This window comes from Panthera pardus, unplaced genomic scaffold (assembly GCF_024362965.1).
Source record: "Panthera pardus isolate Hobbes unplaced genomic scaffold, ASM2436296v1 HiC_scaffold_8, whole genome shotgun sequence".
NCBI lineage: Eukaryota > Metazoa > Chordata > Mammalia > Carnivora > Felidae > Panthera > Panthera pardus.
In genome coordinates, this window is record NW_026527013.1 from 139,235,970 (window position 1) to 139,259,376 (window position 23,407).

The window sequence follows — 23,407 nt, forward strand, 5'->3', positions numbered from 1 at the left end:
GCACGAAGGATTTTATAATCTCAAATTTATTCAACCACTTAAGCACTGGTGGTCTTTCACAACATATTTTGTCAGGCAAGGTTTCCTTTTCAAAACAGCAAACTTTATCACTGAAAAACATCCTTCCCATCAAATTCAATTATTCTTCATAGTTTCATATTAAAAATTTTTAACATATTTTACACGTATTTGGCACTTTAATTAGGACTACACATCAGAGTCTTTATAGGCAGAAAAACCCTTCGGCTCATAGTAAAAAAAAAAAAAAAAAAAAAAAAAAAAAAAAAAGCTTTAACGTGTACTATTATTTTTAATGTGATTATTAGTAAGATTTAAATTTAATATTAATTTTGTCCCACACGCAGAATGATGAGCTTTACTATCAGGCCTTCCCCTGGTGGTACACTTCTAAATAATAGAGCTGCTGAAATTAGAATGTATATGGTCTGTTACAGAGACGAGTCCAGGAATGAAATTGGGTTATAGTTCATAGTATCCAGGAGCTGGGTATTTAATTTGGAATGGAGGGAACTGTAACCTCTTTCCTGGAAAAGGGCAATGTTAGGGCGCAAGTGCGAAAGAGAGACCCAGCTTATCTCCTGTATCTTCTCCATTTCTTCCAAGGCATAATAAGTATGAAGAATTCACATGGAGATTTATTTTTTCTAAGATGTCAATAAATACAGAGATGTGAAAATGAAGAAGTGGCCCTCCCATTTCTGTCTCAGTTCAGCAAGAGACATGATTAGCGACTATAACTGGGAAAAAGGTCACTGTTCATCCTGCCGTCTGTCAGGGCGTGAGAGCATCTCTGCTATTACTAACTCTTCCATGATGGGGGGAGGACGGAGGCTCCACCGTGGAAACCGGAACACAGAGAGGTTGTATTAGGTCCCCAGGATGGGATGCCATTCCAAAAGTAAAGCTCTCTGTAAAGATTTTATCTTTTCTATGATATCTTAATGAACTGGATGAAATGAATACTTTGAAAAGCCTAGGTTACGTGCAGCTTTATTATAAAAATTCAAATAAAACAGGTCACTACTATAATGATATTTCTATCACATGATGCACAGGGAACAGTAAGACAGGGATATACAGCGGAAACCAATGTATAATCCAAAGATCTCATTACATTCATCAGTTCTAGCCCTCATCTTCCAAGTGCTCAAATCCGTGAAATCCCTTTTTGCTTTTAATAGAAGTGCTAATAAACAATCTAGAATTCATTTGGCAGGAAAGTGGGCAAGACCAAGTGTTTGAAGTCAATAAATCAGGACCAGAACATTCAAATCATGAGCTATAAATGATCCTTAGAAATTGTTTCTAATACTGATAAGGAAAAGGAATTGTCCACATTGCTTAACTGTTAGGATCCACCCAGCATATAAATAGTTTTATAAATATATCAAAATGATTCTTCCCTTTCAAATTTAGTCTGCCACAAAAACAGGAGTGAAGAATGTATTTTCATTAGTAAGTTATTTTAGCATGGATATGAAAACCTTGTTTGCTATTTAGTTGAAGGAAAATGAATTTCTTCCATTTGTGTATTCATTTAAAGTAACATAAGTGGAAGTGAATTCTGAGATTTAGAATGAAAGGCATGATATGTTTGTAAATATGAAATGATAAACTCTTGTAGGTGTGACAAACATGACAGAAGTTCAAATAAGTCGGGGGGGAGGGTGGTGATAAAAGGCAACAATCAAGTCTGAAAAACATAATTATACTTGACTAGAAAATCTCATGAGGGAAAGAAAGAGGTGGGGAAAATGGATACTACCAAGATGCCATCAACTCGGCACAGGATGGCCGGGGTGGGCTTCAGAAAGGTTTCGGACAGGAAGAAATAGTCAATAGGAGGAGTTGTAGTAAAAGCAGATGACAAAGCGATGAAATGTGACCAACAGCCTCAGGGAACACACTTGCGAGGAATGGGCTTATCTGCCTGGGTTAGTAACTCAAATACACAGCCACTAAGAGTGCAAATAGTGTTTACAAAGTAGTGTTCAAACATACCCTTTCGAGTAATGAAAGCGTAGCTTTTAGAGCACCCTCAGGTCGTCCAAAGGGAAAACAGTATCTTTAAAAACAAAAGGAGGAACAAAAAAAAGTCACACATTTAATATCCAAGACTGCTAAATAATTCCCTCTTCTATTACTTGGCATTATTAAAGAACAGTGAAAGGTTGGTTAAAATAGCATCAGCCCATTTGGGAAAAATTTTAACAGCAGAAGTTTACCTAGTTCATGCTGTAAATTTCTTTAAACAGTAAGAAATGTTTTCTTTAAACAGTAAGAAACTGTTTCTTTAAACAGTAAGTAAGCTGTCAACTGTGATGAAAAGGTTCTACAGTTTTGACGATACATGTTCAGAAAGGTCCTATTAAAGAGATAATTAAAACATATTCCCTAAACATTTCTTAAGGTTTGTTGTTATCAAGCCCTATCATCAACAAAATGACTTCGCCCATCTCCTCCTGTACTTGTGTGGCATGAGATGGAAACACCACCCCCCTCCCCCACCAGTCATAACTTCTAGTACAAAAAATGGCTTTCAGCTCTCCCTTTTTGTCTTCTGTGCCGGTGGCACCTCCCCACACAAAACACATAAACCTTGGGGAGCTCTGCAGTTTGCCAGCAGAGTGGGTCATCCTCAGTCTTTCCAGTCCTGTGTATTCCTAATGCACCCCCACAACTGGAGGACAGGTTACATTAGCATTCTGAAATCAGGGTTAGAAGCTGGGGGAGTGAGTGGGCTCCTTGGAAGTTCGTTGACACATGGTGGTAACAGGTTTATGGCTCTTTATACGGGAGTCCCTCTTCAGGTCACTTTCCACTTAAAGAGCAGAAAACGTCAGGGCCACTTCATCCTGCTGGAGCTCCTCGCTTTGTTGAATCAGTTCAGTAAAGCGCCTCGCCCCCCACCCCCCCAACCACTGCCCCCCACCCAAGATCAAGTGCTCCAGGCAGCTGAGCTGTCCACAGGCTGCCACTTGGATCTGTATTAGAAATCTTGACACTAGTAACTTGAAGTTTGTATATTTCCATGTCCTTTGCCATTATTCAGGGACTTGGTTAACACATCTTCTAAGATGTAACTCACTATGAAATTACTGTTTTCACAAGGCAATTTGAACAGGTTTCCTTAAAAGCACGTGTATTTTAAATTCAAATTATTTTATAGGAGTGAATTTTGAAGAGTGATTAAAGAGTGATTAAAGACTGATTTCTCACAAAGCAGTTGTTAAATTTATATTAGGGCTGGGTTTTAGTTTTATGAAACTTTTATTAGTTTCAGATAAATGCAAAAAAAATGTCATAAATCCAGTCAAATTTTTCTTCACAACAGTGTTTATCATTTCATTTACTGTCAAAAATTTCCTTCACTTACTCTTGCCTTGATGCATTCTCTCATTCCCCCCTCTGCTCCCATGCACAAAAACCACCACCAATTTATTTTTGATAGTTTTGTTTCCTGGGCAGTGTTGCCTTTTAGAGCATTAGCAAATTAGCAAAGTAGCTTTCGTCATTTTGTGTACCATAAACCTTAATCCACGTTTAAATAAAACACAAATTGGGTTCTTATAGTCCCCTCCCCCTGCTTAAATCTTTTCAGTGTATTTGCATAATCCACCCATTGTCTTTCCTATTGTTTATTTCCATTAACCTGTGGGTGACACATTTTATGAATGGAATGTTACTGATCCCCAGATTACATTTAGCATTTCAGGGCTCTGAGGTCCCACTGGGTATGTTCTGAATTAGCATTAGCTGCCCATGATGTGTAAATAATTCAGCACATTTACAGAGTACAAGTAATCCTGAATCAATAAAGTACAGAAAATAACTACACAGAAGCTTAATTAATCTTTACAAAATGAGTTTTAAAAGAAAGGAATAGTTTTGTTCTGCCTTTCAGGATAAATATTTTGGGTTTTTACCACTTTGATAGCTCTCTAATAGCAAAGCAAAGGGGAACATACTCAATTATCAAATAAAATTCAACAAAGTTTAATATCTAATCTGAATAAATTAAAATCACCCTCATTCCTAACATAGTAAATTAATTACACAGATAAATGAACTTGCATAGACATGTCCCACAAATTGTTTCCTTTCCTTATCCATTTTAAAATACAGGATTTCTTTTTGTTAAAGTTATATATGCACATAGTCTGAAAGGAAACTTCTTTTAAAAACGTTTTATGAAAAAAAGTTCTTTATGTCATTTCCACCCCACTCCCCAAGTAAATTTCTTCAGAAAAAAAAGTTTTTAACTTTTAGCTACTTCTTTCAGTATTTAAAAGTTATATTCCTAACCTACATGCTAATATTTCTAATTCTTGATTTTTCAGTTTTAAATATGATTCTACTAACTTTCCACTATGGAAGTACTTAGTTTTTAATAGATTTAGAGGCATAAAGGATATATAATGAACTGCACATATTTAAAATATATAATTTGATAAGTTTTGACATATGTAAACACCTGTGAAACCATCACTACATTCAACTTAATATATATATTCATGACCCTCAAATGTTCCTTCCCCACCCACTGGGCCCAGGCAACCACTGATTTACTTTGTCATTTGGAATAATTTGTATTTTCTATAATTTTATGTAAGAGAAATCATAGCATGTATTTCTTTGCATGTAATTTCTCTCAATATATTTTTATGCTATCAACAGTTCATTCCTTTTTACTGCTCAGAAGTATTGCAATACATTGTTCATTCCTCACTGATGGCCACCTGGCTTATTTTCATATTGTGTTTATTAGGAATAATGCTGGTATGTTAAGGTTTGAACACTCACATAAAAGTCTCTGTGTGGACATATGCTTTCATTTCTCTCGGGGGAGTACCTACAAGTGGAATGGCCTAGGTCATAGGCTAGGTCCAGTTTCACAACCATGCCAACACCTTGGGGAGTAATTTTTAAATTTTAGCTATGCTAATGACATAGTAGTACCTCATTGTATTTTAGTTTGTATTTCCCTGAAGAGTAATGATGTTGAGCATCTTTTCATATGCCTTTTCACCATATGTCTTTGGTGAAATAGCATAATTTTTTTATTGAGTTGTTTCATTTCTTACTAAGTTGTAAGAGTTATTTATATATTCTGGATAAAAAGTCTTTTGTGGGATACGTATTGTGCAAACAGTTTTTCCCATTCTGGAATGTATCTCTTAGTCTCTCAATGTCTTTGGAAGATCAAAAGTTTTTAATGTTGTTGAAGTTTAAGGTAAAATTTTTCCATTTATGAATCGTGATTTTGGTGTTTAAGAATCTATGCTTAGTTTAGGACAGAGACATTTTTCTGTTTTCTAGATCTATCCATTTTAGGTTAACTTTTCAATCATGTATGAGGTATGGGTCCAGGTTAATATTTGTTGAAAAAAAGCATACTTTGTAAATTATCTTTATATATTTTTTGAAAATCCATTGACCATATGTGTATGAGTCTACTTCTGAACTGTCCATACCACACTACCTTGAATACGGATTTCTGAGCAAACATGCTTGCCTTTTGATCTTAGGTGAAAAACTTTCAATCTTTCACATTCAATCTTCATATTAAGTATGAAGCTGTAGGTTTTCCATTAAAGCCCTTAACAGGTTGAACATAAGACATTTGGTAATAATTCTCTTAATAGTATGGTTTACTAATTCTATCTTGTGTTATTTCTACTTTTGGCTGTTTTTGCTCTCTTCAATGGTTATATTTTACTATTTTTTTTCATATGCCTAGAAATTTTTGACTGGACGCTAGACAGTGTTGTTTTACATTATTGGTGGCTCAATATTTTTGTATTCCTGTATTCTTGAACTTTGTTCTGGAATTCAATGAAATTACTTAAAAACAATCTGATTTACTTGAATTTTGATTTTAATTCTCATCAGGAGAGATAAAAACAGGGCTAATTTTTTTTCCATTACTGAGGCAAAGCCGTCTCAGTATTCTGATACTCATGACTTAGAAGCTTTCCAATATGGGTGGTAGAAACTGGTACTCCTCTTAGCTGTGTTAGCTTTGGGGATTATCCTCTACCACAGAGAGAAAGGATTATTTGCCTGACTTTAAATAGTTTCCTTACATACTTGCTCAGATCAATAGTTCGTTGAAGACTCTAAGGGGACCCTCAGCAAATACCTGTAGGTCTCTTCTCTCTTTCTTTAGAAGTCTGATCTGAGAATTCTGGCTGTCTTGTCCTTCCTGGACTCCCACCTCTGTCTCAAGTCAGGGTCCACTGAGATTCTCCTCCCTGGGCCATGGCCGGGAAACACTGTCCTCATGCTAAGCAGAGGCAATGAAAGGGCTTATTCATTTGTTTCTCATCTCTCAAGAATCACCTTTATTCACGGTCTTATATTTAATGTGTTGAAAAGCATTTTTGCACATATTTTAGTCTTTAAATTTTTTTTTGTTTCAGATGACAGGATAAATATCATCCCATCTTAGACATATGTTATTTTTTTTTTTTACTACTTTACCCAGCCCTAAATGTAATTCCTGTCCTTCCTATCTTTCTAACACAGTTATACCATTTGGGGGTTAAATAGAGTATTTATATTATGTAATATCCTAGATAACTGAGACACAGTACTATGATTTCTTATGTGCCATCATTTTGTTTATATTTAATACCTGTCTTTATTTTTATTTTTTTCATATTTTTTGTTTATTTTGAAAGAGAGAGAGCACATGCACAAGAGTGCATGTGTGCACAGGGGAGGGTCAGAAGGAAAGGGAGAGGAAGAATCACAAGAATCTCTGCGCTGACAGCAGAGTCCAATGTGGGGCTCAATCTCACAACTGTGAGATCATGACATGAACAGAGATCAAGAGTCAGATGCTCACCTGATTGAGTTACACAGGCGCCCCTAATTTCCTCTTTTTATAGACCTTATCTAATGTAATTCCAAATTCCAATATAACTAATATAACCTAATTAATATAACTCCAGACTCACTTCCAAATGGGTAAATTCTCTCTCAACATATTAAAACATCTTAGTATTTTGTCAATTTAATTTACTTGAAGAATTTTTCTGACCTGCTCTTATCAGAACTGGCTGCTTTCAAAGCTCAGCCATCACTTGGGGTTTCTATTAACAATCACCACGAAGATTCCCTCCTCTTTAATGCCGATTTTCAGTTTCAGGGATCTTAACTATCCCTCCTTGTTTTTTCCTTTGTCTGGAATTTGTACTCTCCAGAAAGGGATTATGGGAAGCATATCTTTTTTTTTTTTTTTTTAAGTGGGCTCCATGCCCAGCATGGAGCTTGAACTCATAACCCCTGAGATCAAGAGCTACATGGTCTACTGGCTTTAGCAGTCAGTCACCTCAAGAAGCATATCTTTTAAGGTCCTAATGTCTGAAAATATTTTTCTACTACTACCCTTAAGACTGTTACTGGTATAGAATTCTAGGTTGAAAATAATCTTTCCTCAGAAATTTGAAGACAGTGATGCATTGTTTTCTGAATATCTGTATTGCTCCTCTCATCAGAATGAAAGTTGAAGAAAAGGAACTTTAACTTTGTTCTCTGCCTGACACACAATATGTACTCAATGTATGTTTGTAGAACGAATCAATGTTGAGAAGTAATTCTGATTCTGGATTCTTTGTATTTCACGATCTTCTCTTTTATCCCCAAGATGCTGGAAGTTCATGAAAATGTCCCTGATGAGTATCTATTCTAATCCATTGTGCTGGGTACTCAATGAGCTCTTTCACTGTGAACACTTATGTCTCTTACTTCTGTAAAATGTTTTTGAATAAATGTATTGACAATTTCCTACTTTCAGCCTTATGTTTCCAGAATTCCTATTATTTATGGTGATGAAACTCCTGAGCAAATCCTTAATTTTTCTTATCTTTGTATTTCCATTTTCCTACCTTTCTCCTATTACTTTCTAGAAGGTTTCGTTAACTTAATTTTTAATAGCGTGTATGTGTTTGTATTTGTTCCTTGAGGTTTATTCATTTTTTTTAATTTTTAACAACATCCTTCTTTTGTTTTATAGTTGCCCTATCTTCTTTTACCTCTCCAAGGACATCAATAACAGATTTTCATTGCCTTAGTCCCCACATTAATTTTACTTTCCCCATGTTTTCCCAATTGTTCTTTTCGTATTTACTTATTTTAGACTCTATTTTCCATATTAAATACTTTCCTCAAATGTCTGATGACCTTGGTTGTCTGATCATTTTCAAAAGCGTGGCAGTAAACACCTGAATGGAAGCTATATGCACTTAAGGTGGGTATGTGTAGACTATGGTCTTTGCTAAAGAAGAATCTGGCTGGGCTGTTCCAGTGGGAGTCTTTATTGTCCATGGCTTTAGGTCTTTTCTCTTGAGCTAGTCAGACTCACAGGGGAAGACTTATAATATGCCTAGAAGGTAAGGGTTAAGTAACAGCTTTCTTGAACTATTACAGAAGTATATTAACCGAAGTTTTCAGTAATGATGAAATAATTTCAAGTCTGATCTCTGCAACAAGACAAGTATGTTGTAAGACACAACATACTATAGGACCTGGTAAAAATGATTGAAAAAAAAAGGGAACATATTGGCAAATTTCTGTTTTTAACCATGAGGTTCTGTTTAGCTAACTATAATCAGGGGGAAAAATATTAAGATTTTTGACCTTTCACTATGCAAATGTTTCTTAGTGTAAATGGTTAATTTTTTTGAGCAAGAAACTGTGCCAGGCAGTGGGACCCTTGTTCTCAGAAAATATAAATAAAAGGATAACTAATGGCTTAAAAAATGGGTGTTATAACTATGTGATAAACGACTAGTGAAAACTACAGATGATATATGCTGAAAGACTTCAGGTTTTTCAGTCTTTGCTGGAATGATTGAGAAAGGCTACACTGTGAAGACAGGACATAAGAGGTTCCTTGCTTGGTGATTCTGAGAGAAAGGACTAGTCACCAGAGCTGGGGAAAGAGGCTACTCAAGAATGAGAAATGCGCACGTGAGAAATACGTTCCACACTGGACACTGAAGGGTGAAGGGATCTACCTTAGCAAATGGTGGAAACTGAATGGTGGTGGGCTTAGAAACAGACCACAGACTGAGGAACGTGGATCTTACCTTGCAGGCATTGGAAAAGAAGCTACTGGTAGTTCTTGTGTAGCAGCAGAAAGACATGATAAACAGCTGTGGGGGATTGGAGTGTTGAATGAAGAAAGCAAATACTTAATATTAATGAATGGAATATATATACCTGAAATGGCTTATCTGATTTTCTAAAAGGGAAGAGAGTCTTTCTTTTATCTCCTCAAATCTCTCTTTTTCTTCCATTGAAACTGTTCCAATTCCATCAGGCCTGGAAAAAATCAAAATCAGTCATTTATATTGATAGAATGGTTAATATCATGTATTTTATATCTTTATATATATCTTTATTTATACACATATATTTTGAGAGAAAAGAAAGTGCAAGTGTGGGAGGGGCACAGAGAGAGGGAGAGAGAATACAATGTAGGCTCCATGCCATCAGTGCAGAGCCCAACACAGGGCTCAGTCTCATGAACCCTGAGATCATGACCTGAGTTGAAACCAAGAGTTGGATGCTTATCCACCTGAGCCACCCATTGCCCTTATGTGTGTGTGTGTGTGTGTGTGTGTGTGTGTGTGTAATCTTTATATTTCCCTGAAGAATAGATAAGAAAAATGTATACTGGTTCACAGTATACATATTACTTGCATCTATAGTGGAAATTTATTTAAAGGAGGTAATTGTAGTCATTTGTTTCAGATTTTAACCTGGAATGAATGCAATCGAACTATTCTGTTTTAGACAGCCTTCAAGGTAAAGGAGTACAATAAATATTTTCCAGATCTACAGAAAACAATGATTAGTCCTTGAGATGACAGTGAAAAGTGTTTTATAGTGGCATCAAATATTTGACAAATTGAATAAATATCCCCTGGATAGAAATATTATAAAATCATACTGAACACAAACTAAAATATCTTAACTTCTTTTCTTCCAAATAAAAATTAAGCTAATGTGAAACTGGAGATTTAATTTTAATTGAAAAAACACAGAAATTCTGAACAGATGTAGTGGTTTATTGTACCATATTTTTGTTTATTTAAGTGTGTTGGCACACAAATTTTAACTTATTTAAAAATAAAAATAAATACTTGAATAAAAGCATATAGAGAAGACAGACCATCTATGTTTCAGGATTTTTGTGCTTAGCCAAATATCCCTATGGAATCAAGGCAAGATCTCATTAAAATTTTTAGAAGTAATTATGAAGACTAAACAGACATCTTCTTTTACTAAGATCAGGATTAAAAGTATAAGATATTTCTAATGAATAATGGATTTAGAATTTATACTATATAAGTTTAAGTCTGCTTGTGCAACAATCATCAAAAATTTTGAACATATGAATTTTAACTTAGTTAATGCAAAGAGAAAGATGTATTGATATCATTCAAAAAGTGTATATTTCAACAAAATGAATCTTTTGGATTTGATAATTAACACTAATCATTTCTTCCTCAATTAGCTTATTTTTCTAAAGATTATATTTTATAGTTCCCAAAGACTTATATATTTATAATTTTAACTAATTTTTAATGTTTATGTATAAAATGGGTAGAAATGATTATGGAAATGCTTCATATAACTTTCCCATAAGGCTTTTATTTGGTTCTCCCACTCTTGTTTTACATACATATGTGTGTGTGTGTGTGTGTGTGTATCTTTGATGCTTGCAACTAGTCAATTAGGATAAAAGCAATTAATTTTAAAGTTATACCTGAATCATTATGACAAAGACCTTTTATTGATATCAAGGCATCTCTTAAGTCTAAAAATTTCTTTTCCACTATAGAGTAAATAATTTGTTATTTCAGAAACTCACTGCTGCTAGAATTTATGCTGTGAAATTCTTATAATTATACTTCATCCTTAAATAGGGAAACATCAATTATTTAATTTCATAGAATAATACATTGCATCAGGATGTGAACTCCAGAAAAATATTCAAATATTTTTTCAAGTATTTTTAGGAAGGAGAAAAGAAAGTCTGATCTAGAAATTACAAAACAACTTTGAGCTAACCCAATGTTTTATAATAATTTGTAATATTATAGGGGCACCTGGGTGGCTCTGTTGGTTAAGCATCCAACTTCAGCTCAGGTCATGATCTCACAGCTTGTGAGTTTGAGCCCCGCATCGGGCTCTGTGCTGACAGCTCAGAGCCTGGAGCCTGCTTCAGATTCTGTGTCTCCCTCTTTCTCTCTCCCCTCCCCCGCTCATGCTCTGTCTCTCTCTTCTCAAAAACAAATAAAAACATTAAAAAAATTAAAAACAAATTTGTAATATTATAATCATTTGTAATAAAATGGATTTTTCACATAGTAATTCAGAATAAATACCCACTGAGAAAACGATAACACAACCCAGACTTAAAAATAAGTACACTTAAAAATAAGTACAATAATGATCACAAAAGTTCAAGTGGAGAGTTCTATATAAATCATTAACCTGGGAATTTGAGCATTCAGATGAAAACTATAGCCACATTATGTTATTACACAGCACAAAAACTCATACCACGTTGTGGGTGGGTATTTCACCTATGCAAACTTTGATGAAAAAGGGCAAGGAACTTATCTTTAGTTTTCTGATGACTGATATGGTTCTTTGGCTTTGTTCTCTGGCAGACTCCACACAGTTATGTTAGAGTCAACCTTGCTTCAACTGTCAAAGGAGATTGTGATTCACAAGGATACAGCAACTCGTCCTGCCATATCAAACTTCACTTGGGCACCTCACCTACCTCACACAACGGAGCCAGGGGTTTAGGTGATAAAAAGCAAGAAAGGTAAGTCAGGGGAACATCACTTGTGTGAACTTTCACTAAAATAAAGACTGTTATACACAGCGAAGGGCTGCCATTTTAGTGAGATTATTTCATTAGGTATAAATCCGACCAGTTAAACACCGGAGTTAGTATTTTGGACTTGTCCTTATTTACATGCCTTTAGTGCATATACCAGACTACGTACTGAATGTTAGGTATACGGAGTAGGCATCTATACCTAAGTGATGGTAACAAATAACTTAGCTGCAGTCATGCCTACAGGTAACAGCTCCTTCTAAAATTATTCTTCCTAATAAACACAAATACCTCTGTGTCATCAGATCTTCCTTGTCATGGTTGTTATCAAAACAAATATAGCAATTACCAGAAACAAAATTCTTAACGTGCCCCTGGTACTATGCTAGCTGTTTTATATGCATAACATAAGAGGCTCACAGCAATCCATTCTGCAGCCTCCAAGAGAGGAGGCTGCTTAGGGTCAGGGGGGTGAGGTGACTTTCCCAAGGTCATACCGATTATAAGTTCAGAGGCCTGGACTTGAACCTAGGTCTCTTGCATTCCAAATCCAGGGCTCGTAGTGCCCACATCTTACTCTCTTTCCCCGATATTTTCACAGAAAATAATAAAGAGGAAAAAAATTTGTGTTAAAAAATGGAAACTGTATCTGAGAGGCAATGTGGAATATTTCAAGCATACTTACTTACATCAGACATTTTCTATATTACTCACATAAGGCAGCAAGCTTAAAAACTGATAAAATTTAAAATACCTATAGGGCACCTGGGTCGCTCAGTCAGTTAAGCATCTGACTGCATTTTGGCTCAGGGCATGATCTCACAGTTCATCAGTTTGTGAAATCAAGGCCCGGGTGGGGCTCCCTGCACTTGGGATTCTCTCTCTCTCTCTCTCTCTCTCTCTCTGCCCCTCCCCTGCTCATGTGTGCTCTCTCTCAAAATAAATTATATTAAAAAACAAAACAAAAACAAAATACCTGCCACTGAATCAGTAATTCTATTAAAAAAATCTCAACAAAGTCAGTTCTGAAATTTGTACTTGTAGAAAGCAGCTTTAAGAGAAACTTAAAACAGTTATATATTATGAACATTCATCTAGTAGACCCAAGGTAATAGAAATTTAAAACAATAGCTTTACAAACTTAGCTTATAAATTAGTTTCTGTCAGTTATACCTTCAAAACATATCCTGGTATGGCTTCAGCCTCGTTGGTCTCCCTTTTCTAGTCTTTTCTATGTCAGAGTCTTGGCAACACACTAGGGTGAGCCTTTTCCAAGTATGAGTCATGCTTTGTCATGCGAACAACTCATTGCAAAAGCCCAAACCTTTATAATGCTCCACAAGACCTGTTAGGACCCCCTCTCACCACACTCACACTCTGATCTTCTCTACCCCTCACAGCAGACCCCCCGCCCCATGATGGTCTCCTAGCTAGCCCTCAAACACAGAACACATGCCTCAGGGCCTTTGCATATGCTGCTCCCACTTTTCTAGTCACACATGGCTTGCTCACTCCCTTCTCATCTCAACCTAAAGGACTCAGAATCAGTGAGGTTTTCTCTAAACACCTGAGGTAAAGATGTAATCTCCCCTTCCCACAGGTCTCTTCTCCTTTAATATGCTTTACTGCTGCTCACTGTGCATACCGCCATCACCCCACACATGACAGACTTGTTTTTATTATCTGCCTCCTTTGTGCTGCAACCCTGGTACCCAGAACTGGCAGACTGATGTTCAATACGGAAGTGCTAAAGACATGAATAAGTGATACACAGAATATAAAAATACCAAGTACAGATTATAAAAATTCATGAATTAGTAATATCAAAAATATTATTGCTTATTAGTATTAGATTATTTGCAATGTTTTAAATCCTATCACAGTGGGTAAAACAGGAAATTTTTTGGCGAACAGAACAGGAATTAACTCTAATATTCTGGGTAAAAGAGTTCTAAAAAAAGTTAGCTATATTTACACTTAGCAGAACATTTTTAGTATTTACCTGTCATTTAATTATTAGTGAAATCATTTGCTTTAAATCTCAAAAACAGAATTCCCCCCCCCAAGATAATAAAAGTAAAATAAATCATGCCTCTTTGACACTGACATCTTTTCAGATGACGTTAAAATATGGTTATTGAAAATTCTACAATAAAAAGCCAATTTTCTGATTCAAATGTTACTTGCAGCTTAATTCTATGACTGATAATTAAATATTAAAGCTGTTCCAATGACACAAAAAGACCCTCTCAGGTACCAAGATTTAAATCTTTCCTTTTTTTCTTGGGGCCTGCAGTTACTGAAGTCACATGATTTTAAGAAAACTGCTCCATGAAAGTTTAAGATATTAACAAATTATAAAATACAGTGTAATAGTAGATGCATTTCTTTTAATTATAGACCCAAACAAGTTATGACATAGAACTTCTTTCTGGCATTACATAATAAACAAATGAACATGTAGTTGGGTCTATGTTAATTGTACTTGATAGACTCTTTAAAAAAAAAAAAAGAATTCATACAACGGAATCCTCTGACTGATGCTAAAGAGCCTCATCTTACATTTGCCTCGGGGTCACAGTCTGTTCTCTGAGAAAGAATCACACGCAGGCACGTTCACATGTATAGACACACACACTACCTTTTCTGAAAAGCAGATTCATCCAAAAATAGTTCCTATACATATTAAGGCCTTATACAAATTAAGTTTATTAAATTCCTACATGAACTAAGCGATCTTACAATGGATTTTGTAACTTGTGCCATTGGTCAATCTGGAAGATTAGGCATTTTAAAACAAATAGAATCCATTATATATGCTGGACATCCTGTCATTACTAGCAACTCTTTTGGTGACAAGTACAAAATAAGCTCTAAATTGAGAAAGATTAAAAAAAGTTAATGTTTATTTATATTGCAGAGAGAGAGGGGGAGAGAGGGAGCCAGTGTGTAAGTGGGGGAGGGGCAGAGAGAGGAGGAGACAGAATTCCAAGCAGGCTCCAGGCTCTGAGCTCGCAGCACAGAATCTAATGCAGGGCTCCAACTCACAAACTGTGAGATCACGACCTGAGCCAAAGTTGGATGCTTAACCGACTGAGCCACCCAGGCGCCCCTGAGAGGGATGTTTTTGAAAGACCACTCAGAACAAGAGAAACAGTATTATAACCCACCTTCTATCATCTCTGATGGCTTTTGGGGTAGTTCAGATAAGAAATTAGTTTCTGTGAAGCTAAGAATTATATTTCAAGAAAGATCGAAAAGGGAAAGTGTGAAAAATGGGTTGCAGAGTCCGTCATTGGAGAAGAGCAAACATTAATGAGGCAATCTGCTTAAATATTTTAATATAGTCTAACCTCATAGCTTCATTTCCCTTGAACAGTTTACAGTTCACACATTTTATGGTCCTTTTTTTCCGGTGTAATACAGACTTTCAGAGGCCCGTAAAGATTGATGAAAACTAATTTAAATATCTATTTCATCTGGCTCCTAACAGGTTTTAAAAAAACGATGGTCCTAACACTCAAGGGTTTTTTGAACAATATAATTTATGAGACCTTGCTGGAGGCCCATGATGTAACCAAGGCACGTCAAGGCGTTTGCGAAGTCTCATAGTAAAGAAATCTGTTTAACTTTCACATCACTTTTCAAAATTATTTGATCATGGGATCTCTCCACAATCCCCACTTCAAAAGACTCATTTAGTGCTGATGAGTATTTGGTTATTTAATGAAAATTGTTAACATATTCATTCTATGGTTATTTCCTTAATCATTTTATCAGCCGGACAGACTCTAGATAGTTAAGGGATAAAAGTGTCCTTGGTTTTATAATCTCTAGAAGCCTGCATATTGCTTGGAAGAGAGTGCTCAGGAAGCTTGTGGGTTGAAGAAAGATACCAGGAGTTACCATTGTAAAGAAAAGTCTGGTAAATACAGATTTCCTTCACCAACACCTCCCCACCCCCACCCCCGCCTCCGCCTCCGCCCCAGTTCATCAAATAAGTTTGTCCTGGAAGTTTGGTGGCTTGCAGCAAAAGAGATTTTGTAAGCAATGACAGGGCAGATAGCAAAGTTCATGGTGTGTCTGAGTTTCTTAGAGGCTTCTTTTCACGTGCTGTCTCTTATGAGGAATGTAGGACCTCTTAGCTTCCCCTGAACAAAGTGAGAAGGGGAGAGACACCTGGAGAGTGGCCTTTCGGAATTGTCAACTGGGCCTGCAGCACAGCAGGTCAAAGTCACTTTGCACTTCGTGTAGTTCTCACCAATATCCATTTGTGAACAGAATAAAAAGGAGAGGAAGACACAGCACAAGAATGAGAAGTGACGGGAGAGGAGGGAGAAAACAACAATCTCTCAATTTTGTTCCCTAACCTAGAACACTTCTTAATTGTTTGAAACAAAATGATATCTCATTTGGATGATCATATATTGGTCACATAAATCAGTGTCATTTCCCCTGATTATTTTAAATATCCAGAAGAAATTAATTCGACCCCTATGTTCATTGAGACAGAAGAAGCACTTTCCATGAATTGCAAAAGAAAAAATATTTTGCAAATGAAATTTACAACTCCTATTATCTTTCTAAACACTCCTCCCTCCTAATCCATTACTTATTTGAATTTCCTACTGTGGCCTGTTTTCTTTGGGAGTTATTAAAAAAAAAAAGATACTTATTCACAAAAAAGCAGTTATCCAACTCTATGAAGATATGTGATCTTGTGACTCAGTTTTTGTGTTTAGTGATGAACAGGTCATAGACCATTATCAAAGTGTTTGATAACTGGGCTCTCCTGGAACCAAACTAAAATCATTACTGCATAGAACTCTAGAATTTAATAGAAATAAAATATCAAGGTGATTTTTAAATAAAAATAAAGAGTATTAACATTGGTAGTGTTGATAGGTCATCTTTGACCCATACCTAATATTATTTAAAAAAACCACAACATTTTAACTAAAGGTCTATATGTACATAACTTAGGAGAAGAATTCAGAAAACCACAAAGACAAAATTTAAAATTTCTTTAAATGTCCCAATCATTTTGTAAATGTAATTCCAGTTTTTGTTCTATAAATCTATACATGCACTGCAAGTCTGATTTATAATTTGAATTTATTTATAATGAACTATAAACCTCTTCTCCTAATGTATGCTTAAAATTTTTTTTAGTTTTATTTATTTATTTTGAGAGAGACAGAGACAGCATGAGTGAGGAAGGGACAGAGAGAGAAAGAGAGAAGCCCAAGAAGGCTCCTCACTGCCTGTGCAGAGCCCAGTGTGGACCTGAACTCACAAAACTGTGAGATCACAACCTGAGCCTAAATCAGGAGTCGGATGCTTAACTGCCTGAGCCACCTGGGTGCCCCCGCCATTTATGCTTTTTAATGTAAGTATGATATTTCATGTTATGGAAGTACCATAACTTACCCAGTATTCCATTAGAATTTAGACTTTTTCCTCTATTTCTTCCTACCATGTATACTACCATATATAGAGTAAACTTTTTTTTTAAGTTTATTTTGACAGCAAGAGAGAAAAAGCACGTGTGCACGCTCAGGGGAGGGGCAGATAGAGAATCCCAAGCAGGCTCCATGTACTGTCAGTGTGGAGCCTGAGGCAGGGTTTGAACCCATGAACTGTGAGATCATGACCTGAGCCTACTTCAAGACTCAAACGCTTAACAAACTGAGCCATCCAGGTGCCCCACACATATATTCTTACATATACATAATCTTACACTATAATATTTTCAATCCACCTCTTATTGCTTCTTTAGGGTAAATTCTTGAAAGTACATTGTTGGATAAGTGGTCCTATGGATTGTACTGAATCCACCATGAATGAAAATCCATATGCTGAAGTCCTACAGTAATCAATGTTACTGTATTTACAGATGGCACTTTTAGGTGGTAATCAGGTTAAAAGAGGTCAGTCATAGGGGTGGGACACTAAACTGATAGGATGGGTGGCCTTCTAAGAAGAGAAAGAGTGGGATTTCTTTTTCTCTGTTATATGAGGACATGGGGGGAAGGAAGTCATTTGCAAGTCAGGAAGAGAGCCTTCCCCAGAACCTGACCATGCTGGGCACCTTGATCTCTGACTTCCAATCTCCAAAACTGTGAGAAAATAAATTCCTAATGTTTAAGCCACCCAACTGATGGAGTTTTTTTTACGGTGGCCCAAGCTAAGACAATGTAATGATGTTTTCAGAAATTTGATACATACTACCAAATTGCTTTTTAAGAAAGCACTTACTTATGTTTGCTCTGTGACCCATGTGCATGAAATGATTCATTTCCCTGCAATCTCATCAACTGTTGTCTTTATCATTTGTTATAATCATTTTCAATTTTATACATAAAAAGAGTATTTCATTGTTTTAATCTATTAATTTCTGGGTGGCAAAAGGATACAATCTTTCCGCTTTACACAGAATCTCTCCACAGGTCATAAAAATCATTGCATTTGATTCATTCAGAATATTTAATTGTGAACTCTACTTACCAAGTGCCCCAACATTTCACTTATAAAATTTGTAAACAGATGGCCACTATCATTCATTTCCTGACTCAACAAATATTCATTGAGTACCTGCCTAGGTGCTGGGGAAAATATAACCAGAACAGAAATGTGTCCTGCCCCAACAGAGTTTATAGCAGGGAAAGGCATTAAAAGAAAAACCAGACAGTAATGCACAATTGCAATAAAGAAGGGCAAAGGTACAAAGCTTTGAGGTAGTATGGATTTTCAGGGAAGGAGTCAGGTTTGGAATGATTTTTCAGCTGAGATGTAACAGACGAGCAGCATTTACTCAGGTGGAACTAGAAGCAGAGGTTGTGGAGAGCATTCCAACAGGTTCTCCATAGTCAAGATGTTCAAATATTTTTTTTCCAAAATGCAAATTTTATATGACTCTTCTGCTTCTAGTATAGTGGGTTGACTTGATACTCGAAAAGCCCCTTTTCACTACAAAACACCTAAACACTGCCAAAGTCATAATAAGCATACAGTAGTTAAATGTGCTGTACTCAGAAGAAAGTTAAAAAAAAATTCTCCAGAGGAAAATGAAAAGGAACCAGAAACTGAAACCAAAGTGGGGGGTGCATGTGAACAACAGGGCTGCCTTGGGGGGGTAAATGCTGATACTAAGGAGGCTTTACAGCTATGTTCAAGAGAATGCACCATGGGGTCCGCAACCCCAGGGGCCACTGAACCGGAGATTCCTGCAAAAACTGGGCCCAGTACAAACAACTGGGCTGTACTATCAGTTAAAGGACGGGCCAGAAAGAATCCACATTCTTGTAAGGGGGAGGCAACAAGGAAACCTGTCTGTTTCCACAACATCTAAAGATTGAGGGAAAGAGGCTTTCCTGACAATATGAACCATATGCCCAACCTCATTAAACTGGGTACTACCTGTGCAATCAAGAAATCCCCAAGATGAGAAACTAAAGTAGCTCCAGTAGCACCTCAATCACCAAGTAAAAGCAAGAGCACATCCTCTTTAAAAGAGAGTATTCGCATTCTCAACCAGGCCTTGTAGAATTCTCACAAATTAATTTCAAATACATGTGCCTACTAAAAAAAAAAAAAAAAAAAAAAAAAAAAAAAAAGCTAGCTGAATAAGAAAACAGTGACCATGGCAAAAATGTCAGCAGAAACAAGATATAAACGCCTAGAAAATTTTAGTTATTAAAATTGATCAGAATATAAAATAATTATAAAGGTCTAAGGGGAAAATGAGGGAGAGATAAAAACTAAAAACCAAGAATCAAATGAGAGAGGTTCAGAAATGATGAAATGGGGGTGCCAGAGTGGCTTAGTCAGCTGAGCGTCTGACTCTCGATTGCAGTTCAGGTCTTGATTTCACAGTAGTGCAATCAAGCCCCACATGGGCAGAGTGGAGCCTGATTAAGATTCCCTCCCTCCCTGGATCATGCATGCACGCACTCTCTCTCTCTCTCAAAACACAACAACAAAAAACAAACAAAACAAAAATCAAATGGATTTTAAAAAGAACCAAATAGAAATTTCCAGAACTAAAAAAAAAAATTGAAATTAACAATTCAATGAGTGGGTTAAAAAGTAGATATCCTCACTAAAAAGAGAATGAGATAGAGTAAGGGTTGGCAAAGTATAGTCTACCACTTGTTTTTATGAATAAAATTTTATTAGAACACAAACCACACCCATTCATTTACATATTACTCTTGGCTGTTTTTGCACTAAAACATACACTTGAGCAATTGTGGCAGAGATCATATGGCCCACAAAGTCCAAAATATTTATTATGTTTACTATCTGGCCCTTTATAGAAAAACTCTGTCAAGTTCTTTGAAGATAGAACTGAAAGTATTACCCAGAATGCAACTAGAGAAATAAGTAGAATATGTATTACAGACATTAAAACATACATAAGATAAATGCCTCATATATGGATATTTGAAATTTCAGAAAAGAGATTAGGGGAGAACCAACATTGAAAGAGATAACAATATTCCAGAACGATGGCAAACATGGATCTTCACACCCAAATCAAGGTAAATTCAAAGAAATCTGCACTTACTCAATATCAGGGTACATGGATCAGAAATCCACAGGAACCCGCAACAGTATACATGAAAAGAAATCCACATGTAGATATGTTATAGTGAACCCACAAAACACTAATGAACAAAATAATCTTGAAAGTATCCAGAGAGGAGAGACAAATCCACATCAAAAGAATGGCAATTAGATTGCCAACAGCTTTCTTTCTCGTAACAAAGGAAGCCAGAAGAGAAGGAAGTATTATCTTTAAAGTTTTGAGAGAAAGTAACAGTCAATCTAGAACTGTACACCTAGCAAAATTTTCTTTGAAAAAATGTAGAACACACACAGTTCCAAATAAAAATTCACTATCCATAAGTGCTCCATAATAGGAAATTCCAAAAAATATACTTCAGGAAAAAAGGAAAAAATTCTAAATCTAAGCAAGTGTTGAGTATAAAATAGAAAACAAATAAACAAGGATACAACTGAAATACCAGAGAATTAAAGCATAGACAGTAAAGATCTCTCTACTCTTTAGAAGGAGAAGAAGTGTGTTGATTAGCATAAAACTTAAAAATTTTTTAGCAACATGCTTGGTAAAATCTCAAATGTTGGAAAATGTAAGCTATTGAGGGGGAAAAAAAACAGAAGAAAAGAACCTGGATAAAACAATAGGGCAAGAAAGAAACAAAAAGCCTACAAACATGAACCAAAAAAAAAGAAAGGCCAAAATAAAATGGTAGAAATAAATTCATTTATATCAATACACATAATTGTAAATGGACTAAACTGATTAAAAAACAAATTGTCATACTGGAGAATTAAATCAGAATCTAGTTTGCTATTTATAAAATACACTAAAACACAAGAATACAGAAAGGCTAAAAGTATGAATAAACATATCAGACAAATACCAAAAGAAGGCTACATTAATAACCATCTTAATAAACTCGAATGCAAAATACATTAGTTGTAAAAAGGGTCATTATTAAACAATGATAATAATTCCCATTCTCTAGGAGGATTTAACAATTTTAAACTTGAATGTACCTAATAAACAGCCTCAAAATATACAAAGCAAAAATTGGCATAAGCAGGAGAAAGAATCCACTATGGCACCTACAGTTTTCCACTTACCAGACGGGGGAAAATGCAAGATGAGCTTGGAGCATGTTTTAGTACCTATCATAGGGAGTCAGTCTGGAAGAGCTCTCAATGGCTCAAGCTGGAACCATTTGAGCAACAAAATAAAGCAGTATCAGATTATAACCCAAAGTACAAAATAACTACATATGAATCCCGATTAATATAGATAAATGTTTGAGTAAATAGAGAGAAGACAAATTTCCTTGCAGAAGAATTCCAAATAATATATCTAGTTGGTCCTCCCTCCAGGAAAGTGGCACTCTCCCACTGAGTGTGAGTTAGACTTAGTGACTTGCTTTCAAAAACTAGTGTTTAGAGAAAGCAAAATAATATCTTTGCAGTGGAGAATCCGGGCATGCACTACCTTTCCCCAGTGACCCTAGCGTGAAGATGACCAGTGATGTCTTGGGGTTATCAAGGACTTCCTGAGATGAGACAGTATTTTATCTCTTTAAAATCCCATAACCTCAATCTAATCATGAAAATGTCCCACAAACCCAAACTGAGAGATATCTGACAAAATACTCGACCAGAACTCTCCCAAACAGTCAAGGTTGTGAAAAACCAGAAAAGATGGAAGAACTCCACAGATCAGAGGGGACATGACAACTAAATGCAACAGGGGTGGCATCCTGAGTTGGACCTTGGAACAGGAAAGAAAAAAATAGGACACAAAAAAATGGGCTAGTGAAACCCAATTAAGAACTACTGGTTAGGTAACAGTTACATGCCAATGTTCGTTTCTTAGTTTTGACAAATATACCATGTTATTATGCGACGGTAACAGGGGAAACAAATATAGAAATTCCCTGCAAGATCCTTGCAATTTTTCCGTAAATCTAAAATTATTTTTCTAAAAAGTTGGTTTTTAAAAAAATTAATGAAAAGGGAAAAGAGTAGTATAGTTCAACAAAGCCAAAATCTACTTCTTTGGAAAGACTAATAAAGTTTACAGAATTTCTGGCGAGATGGATTGAGGGGGAAAAGAGAAGATAAAAATAAACAACATTATAATGTACAAAAAGTAGGCAGAGCAAAAAGTACAAAGAATGTCTTGAACTTAGTATCAATGCATTTGAAAACTTCGATAAAATGCACTATTTCCTAGAAAACCATAACCCGACAAAACTCACTCAAAAAGATAGAAGGAAAGCCTGTATAGCTAACTACAAAATTAACTAATGTGATAGGTAAAAATCTTTCCATCTAGAAGTCTCAAAGCCCAGATGGTTTTAAAGAGGAGTTACTGATAATTTTTAAACAGTAAGTCATTTGACGTCTATACAAAACAAGCTACAAAGTTCCCAAACTCACTGTATATGGCTATCTATGGTAACGTGAATATCACATCCCAATAAAAGCCGTATGAGAGAGGGAAAAAATAGGCCAATTTTGTGCATCAACATAGATCTAAAAACCCTAAACTGGCAAGAGTACTAGTAAATGGTATAGATGTGCACAGATAGTTGTGTTTGTTTTTATGTAACAGCATTACATATTATGTTCTTAAAAAAACTTTAGTATATTAGAAAGTTACATGAAAATCCAACTCAAGACCTCAAACTTTTCCACACCTAAGTCTAGATGCTAAGAAGGCGCTAAAGGCCCTGAGTTTAAAAAAAGCTGGTGTAGTTCTTGCTCACAAGAGCTAATTTACAAGATAAATTAACCTGATTTACATTCTAACGCATATTAAAAAACCCTTTGCCTTGTCTCTTCCTTAACGATTTACCTTCAGTGGGCTCTTTTATGCATTATTTCAGAAAAATCTAGGAGCTGTGTGCTGCGAATGAATGGTGTGGAAGGAAAACAGGAAACTGATTAGGTGATTTTAATAAC

General features: G+C 35.8%; 1 protein-coding gene across 16 annotated transcripts in view; it reads right to left on the reverse strand.

Annotated features, from left to right (window-relative positions):
• CADPS2 (calcium dependent secretion activator 2) overlaps positions 1–23,407 on the reverse strand; it is a 540,953-nt gene that overhangs the window by 118,913 nt on the left and 398,633 nt on the right. For all 16 annotated transcript variants that reach the window (XM_053897639.1, XM_053897630.1, XM_053897632.1 and 13 more), the window contains 2 exons: positions 9,250–9,351; positions 2,023–2,086 (listed from right to left, as the gene is read on the reverse strand). In XM_053897639.1, the coding sequence (XP_053753614.1) occupies positions 2,023–2,086; positions 9,250–9,351 (166 nt within the window). The remainder of the gene's footprint in view (positions 1–2,022; positions 2,087–9,249; positions 9,352–23,407) is intronic.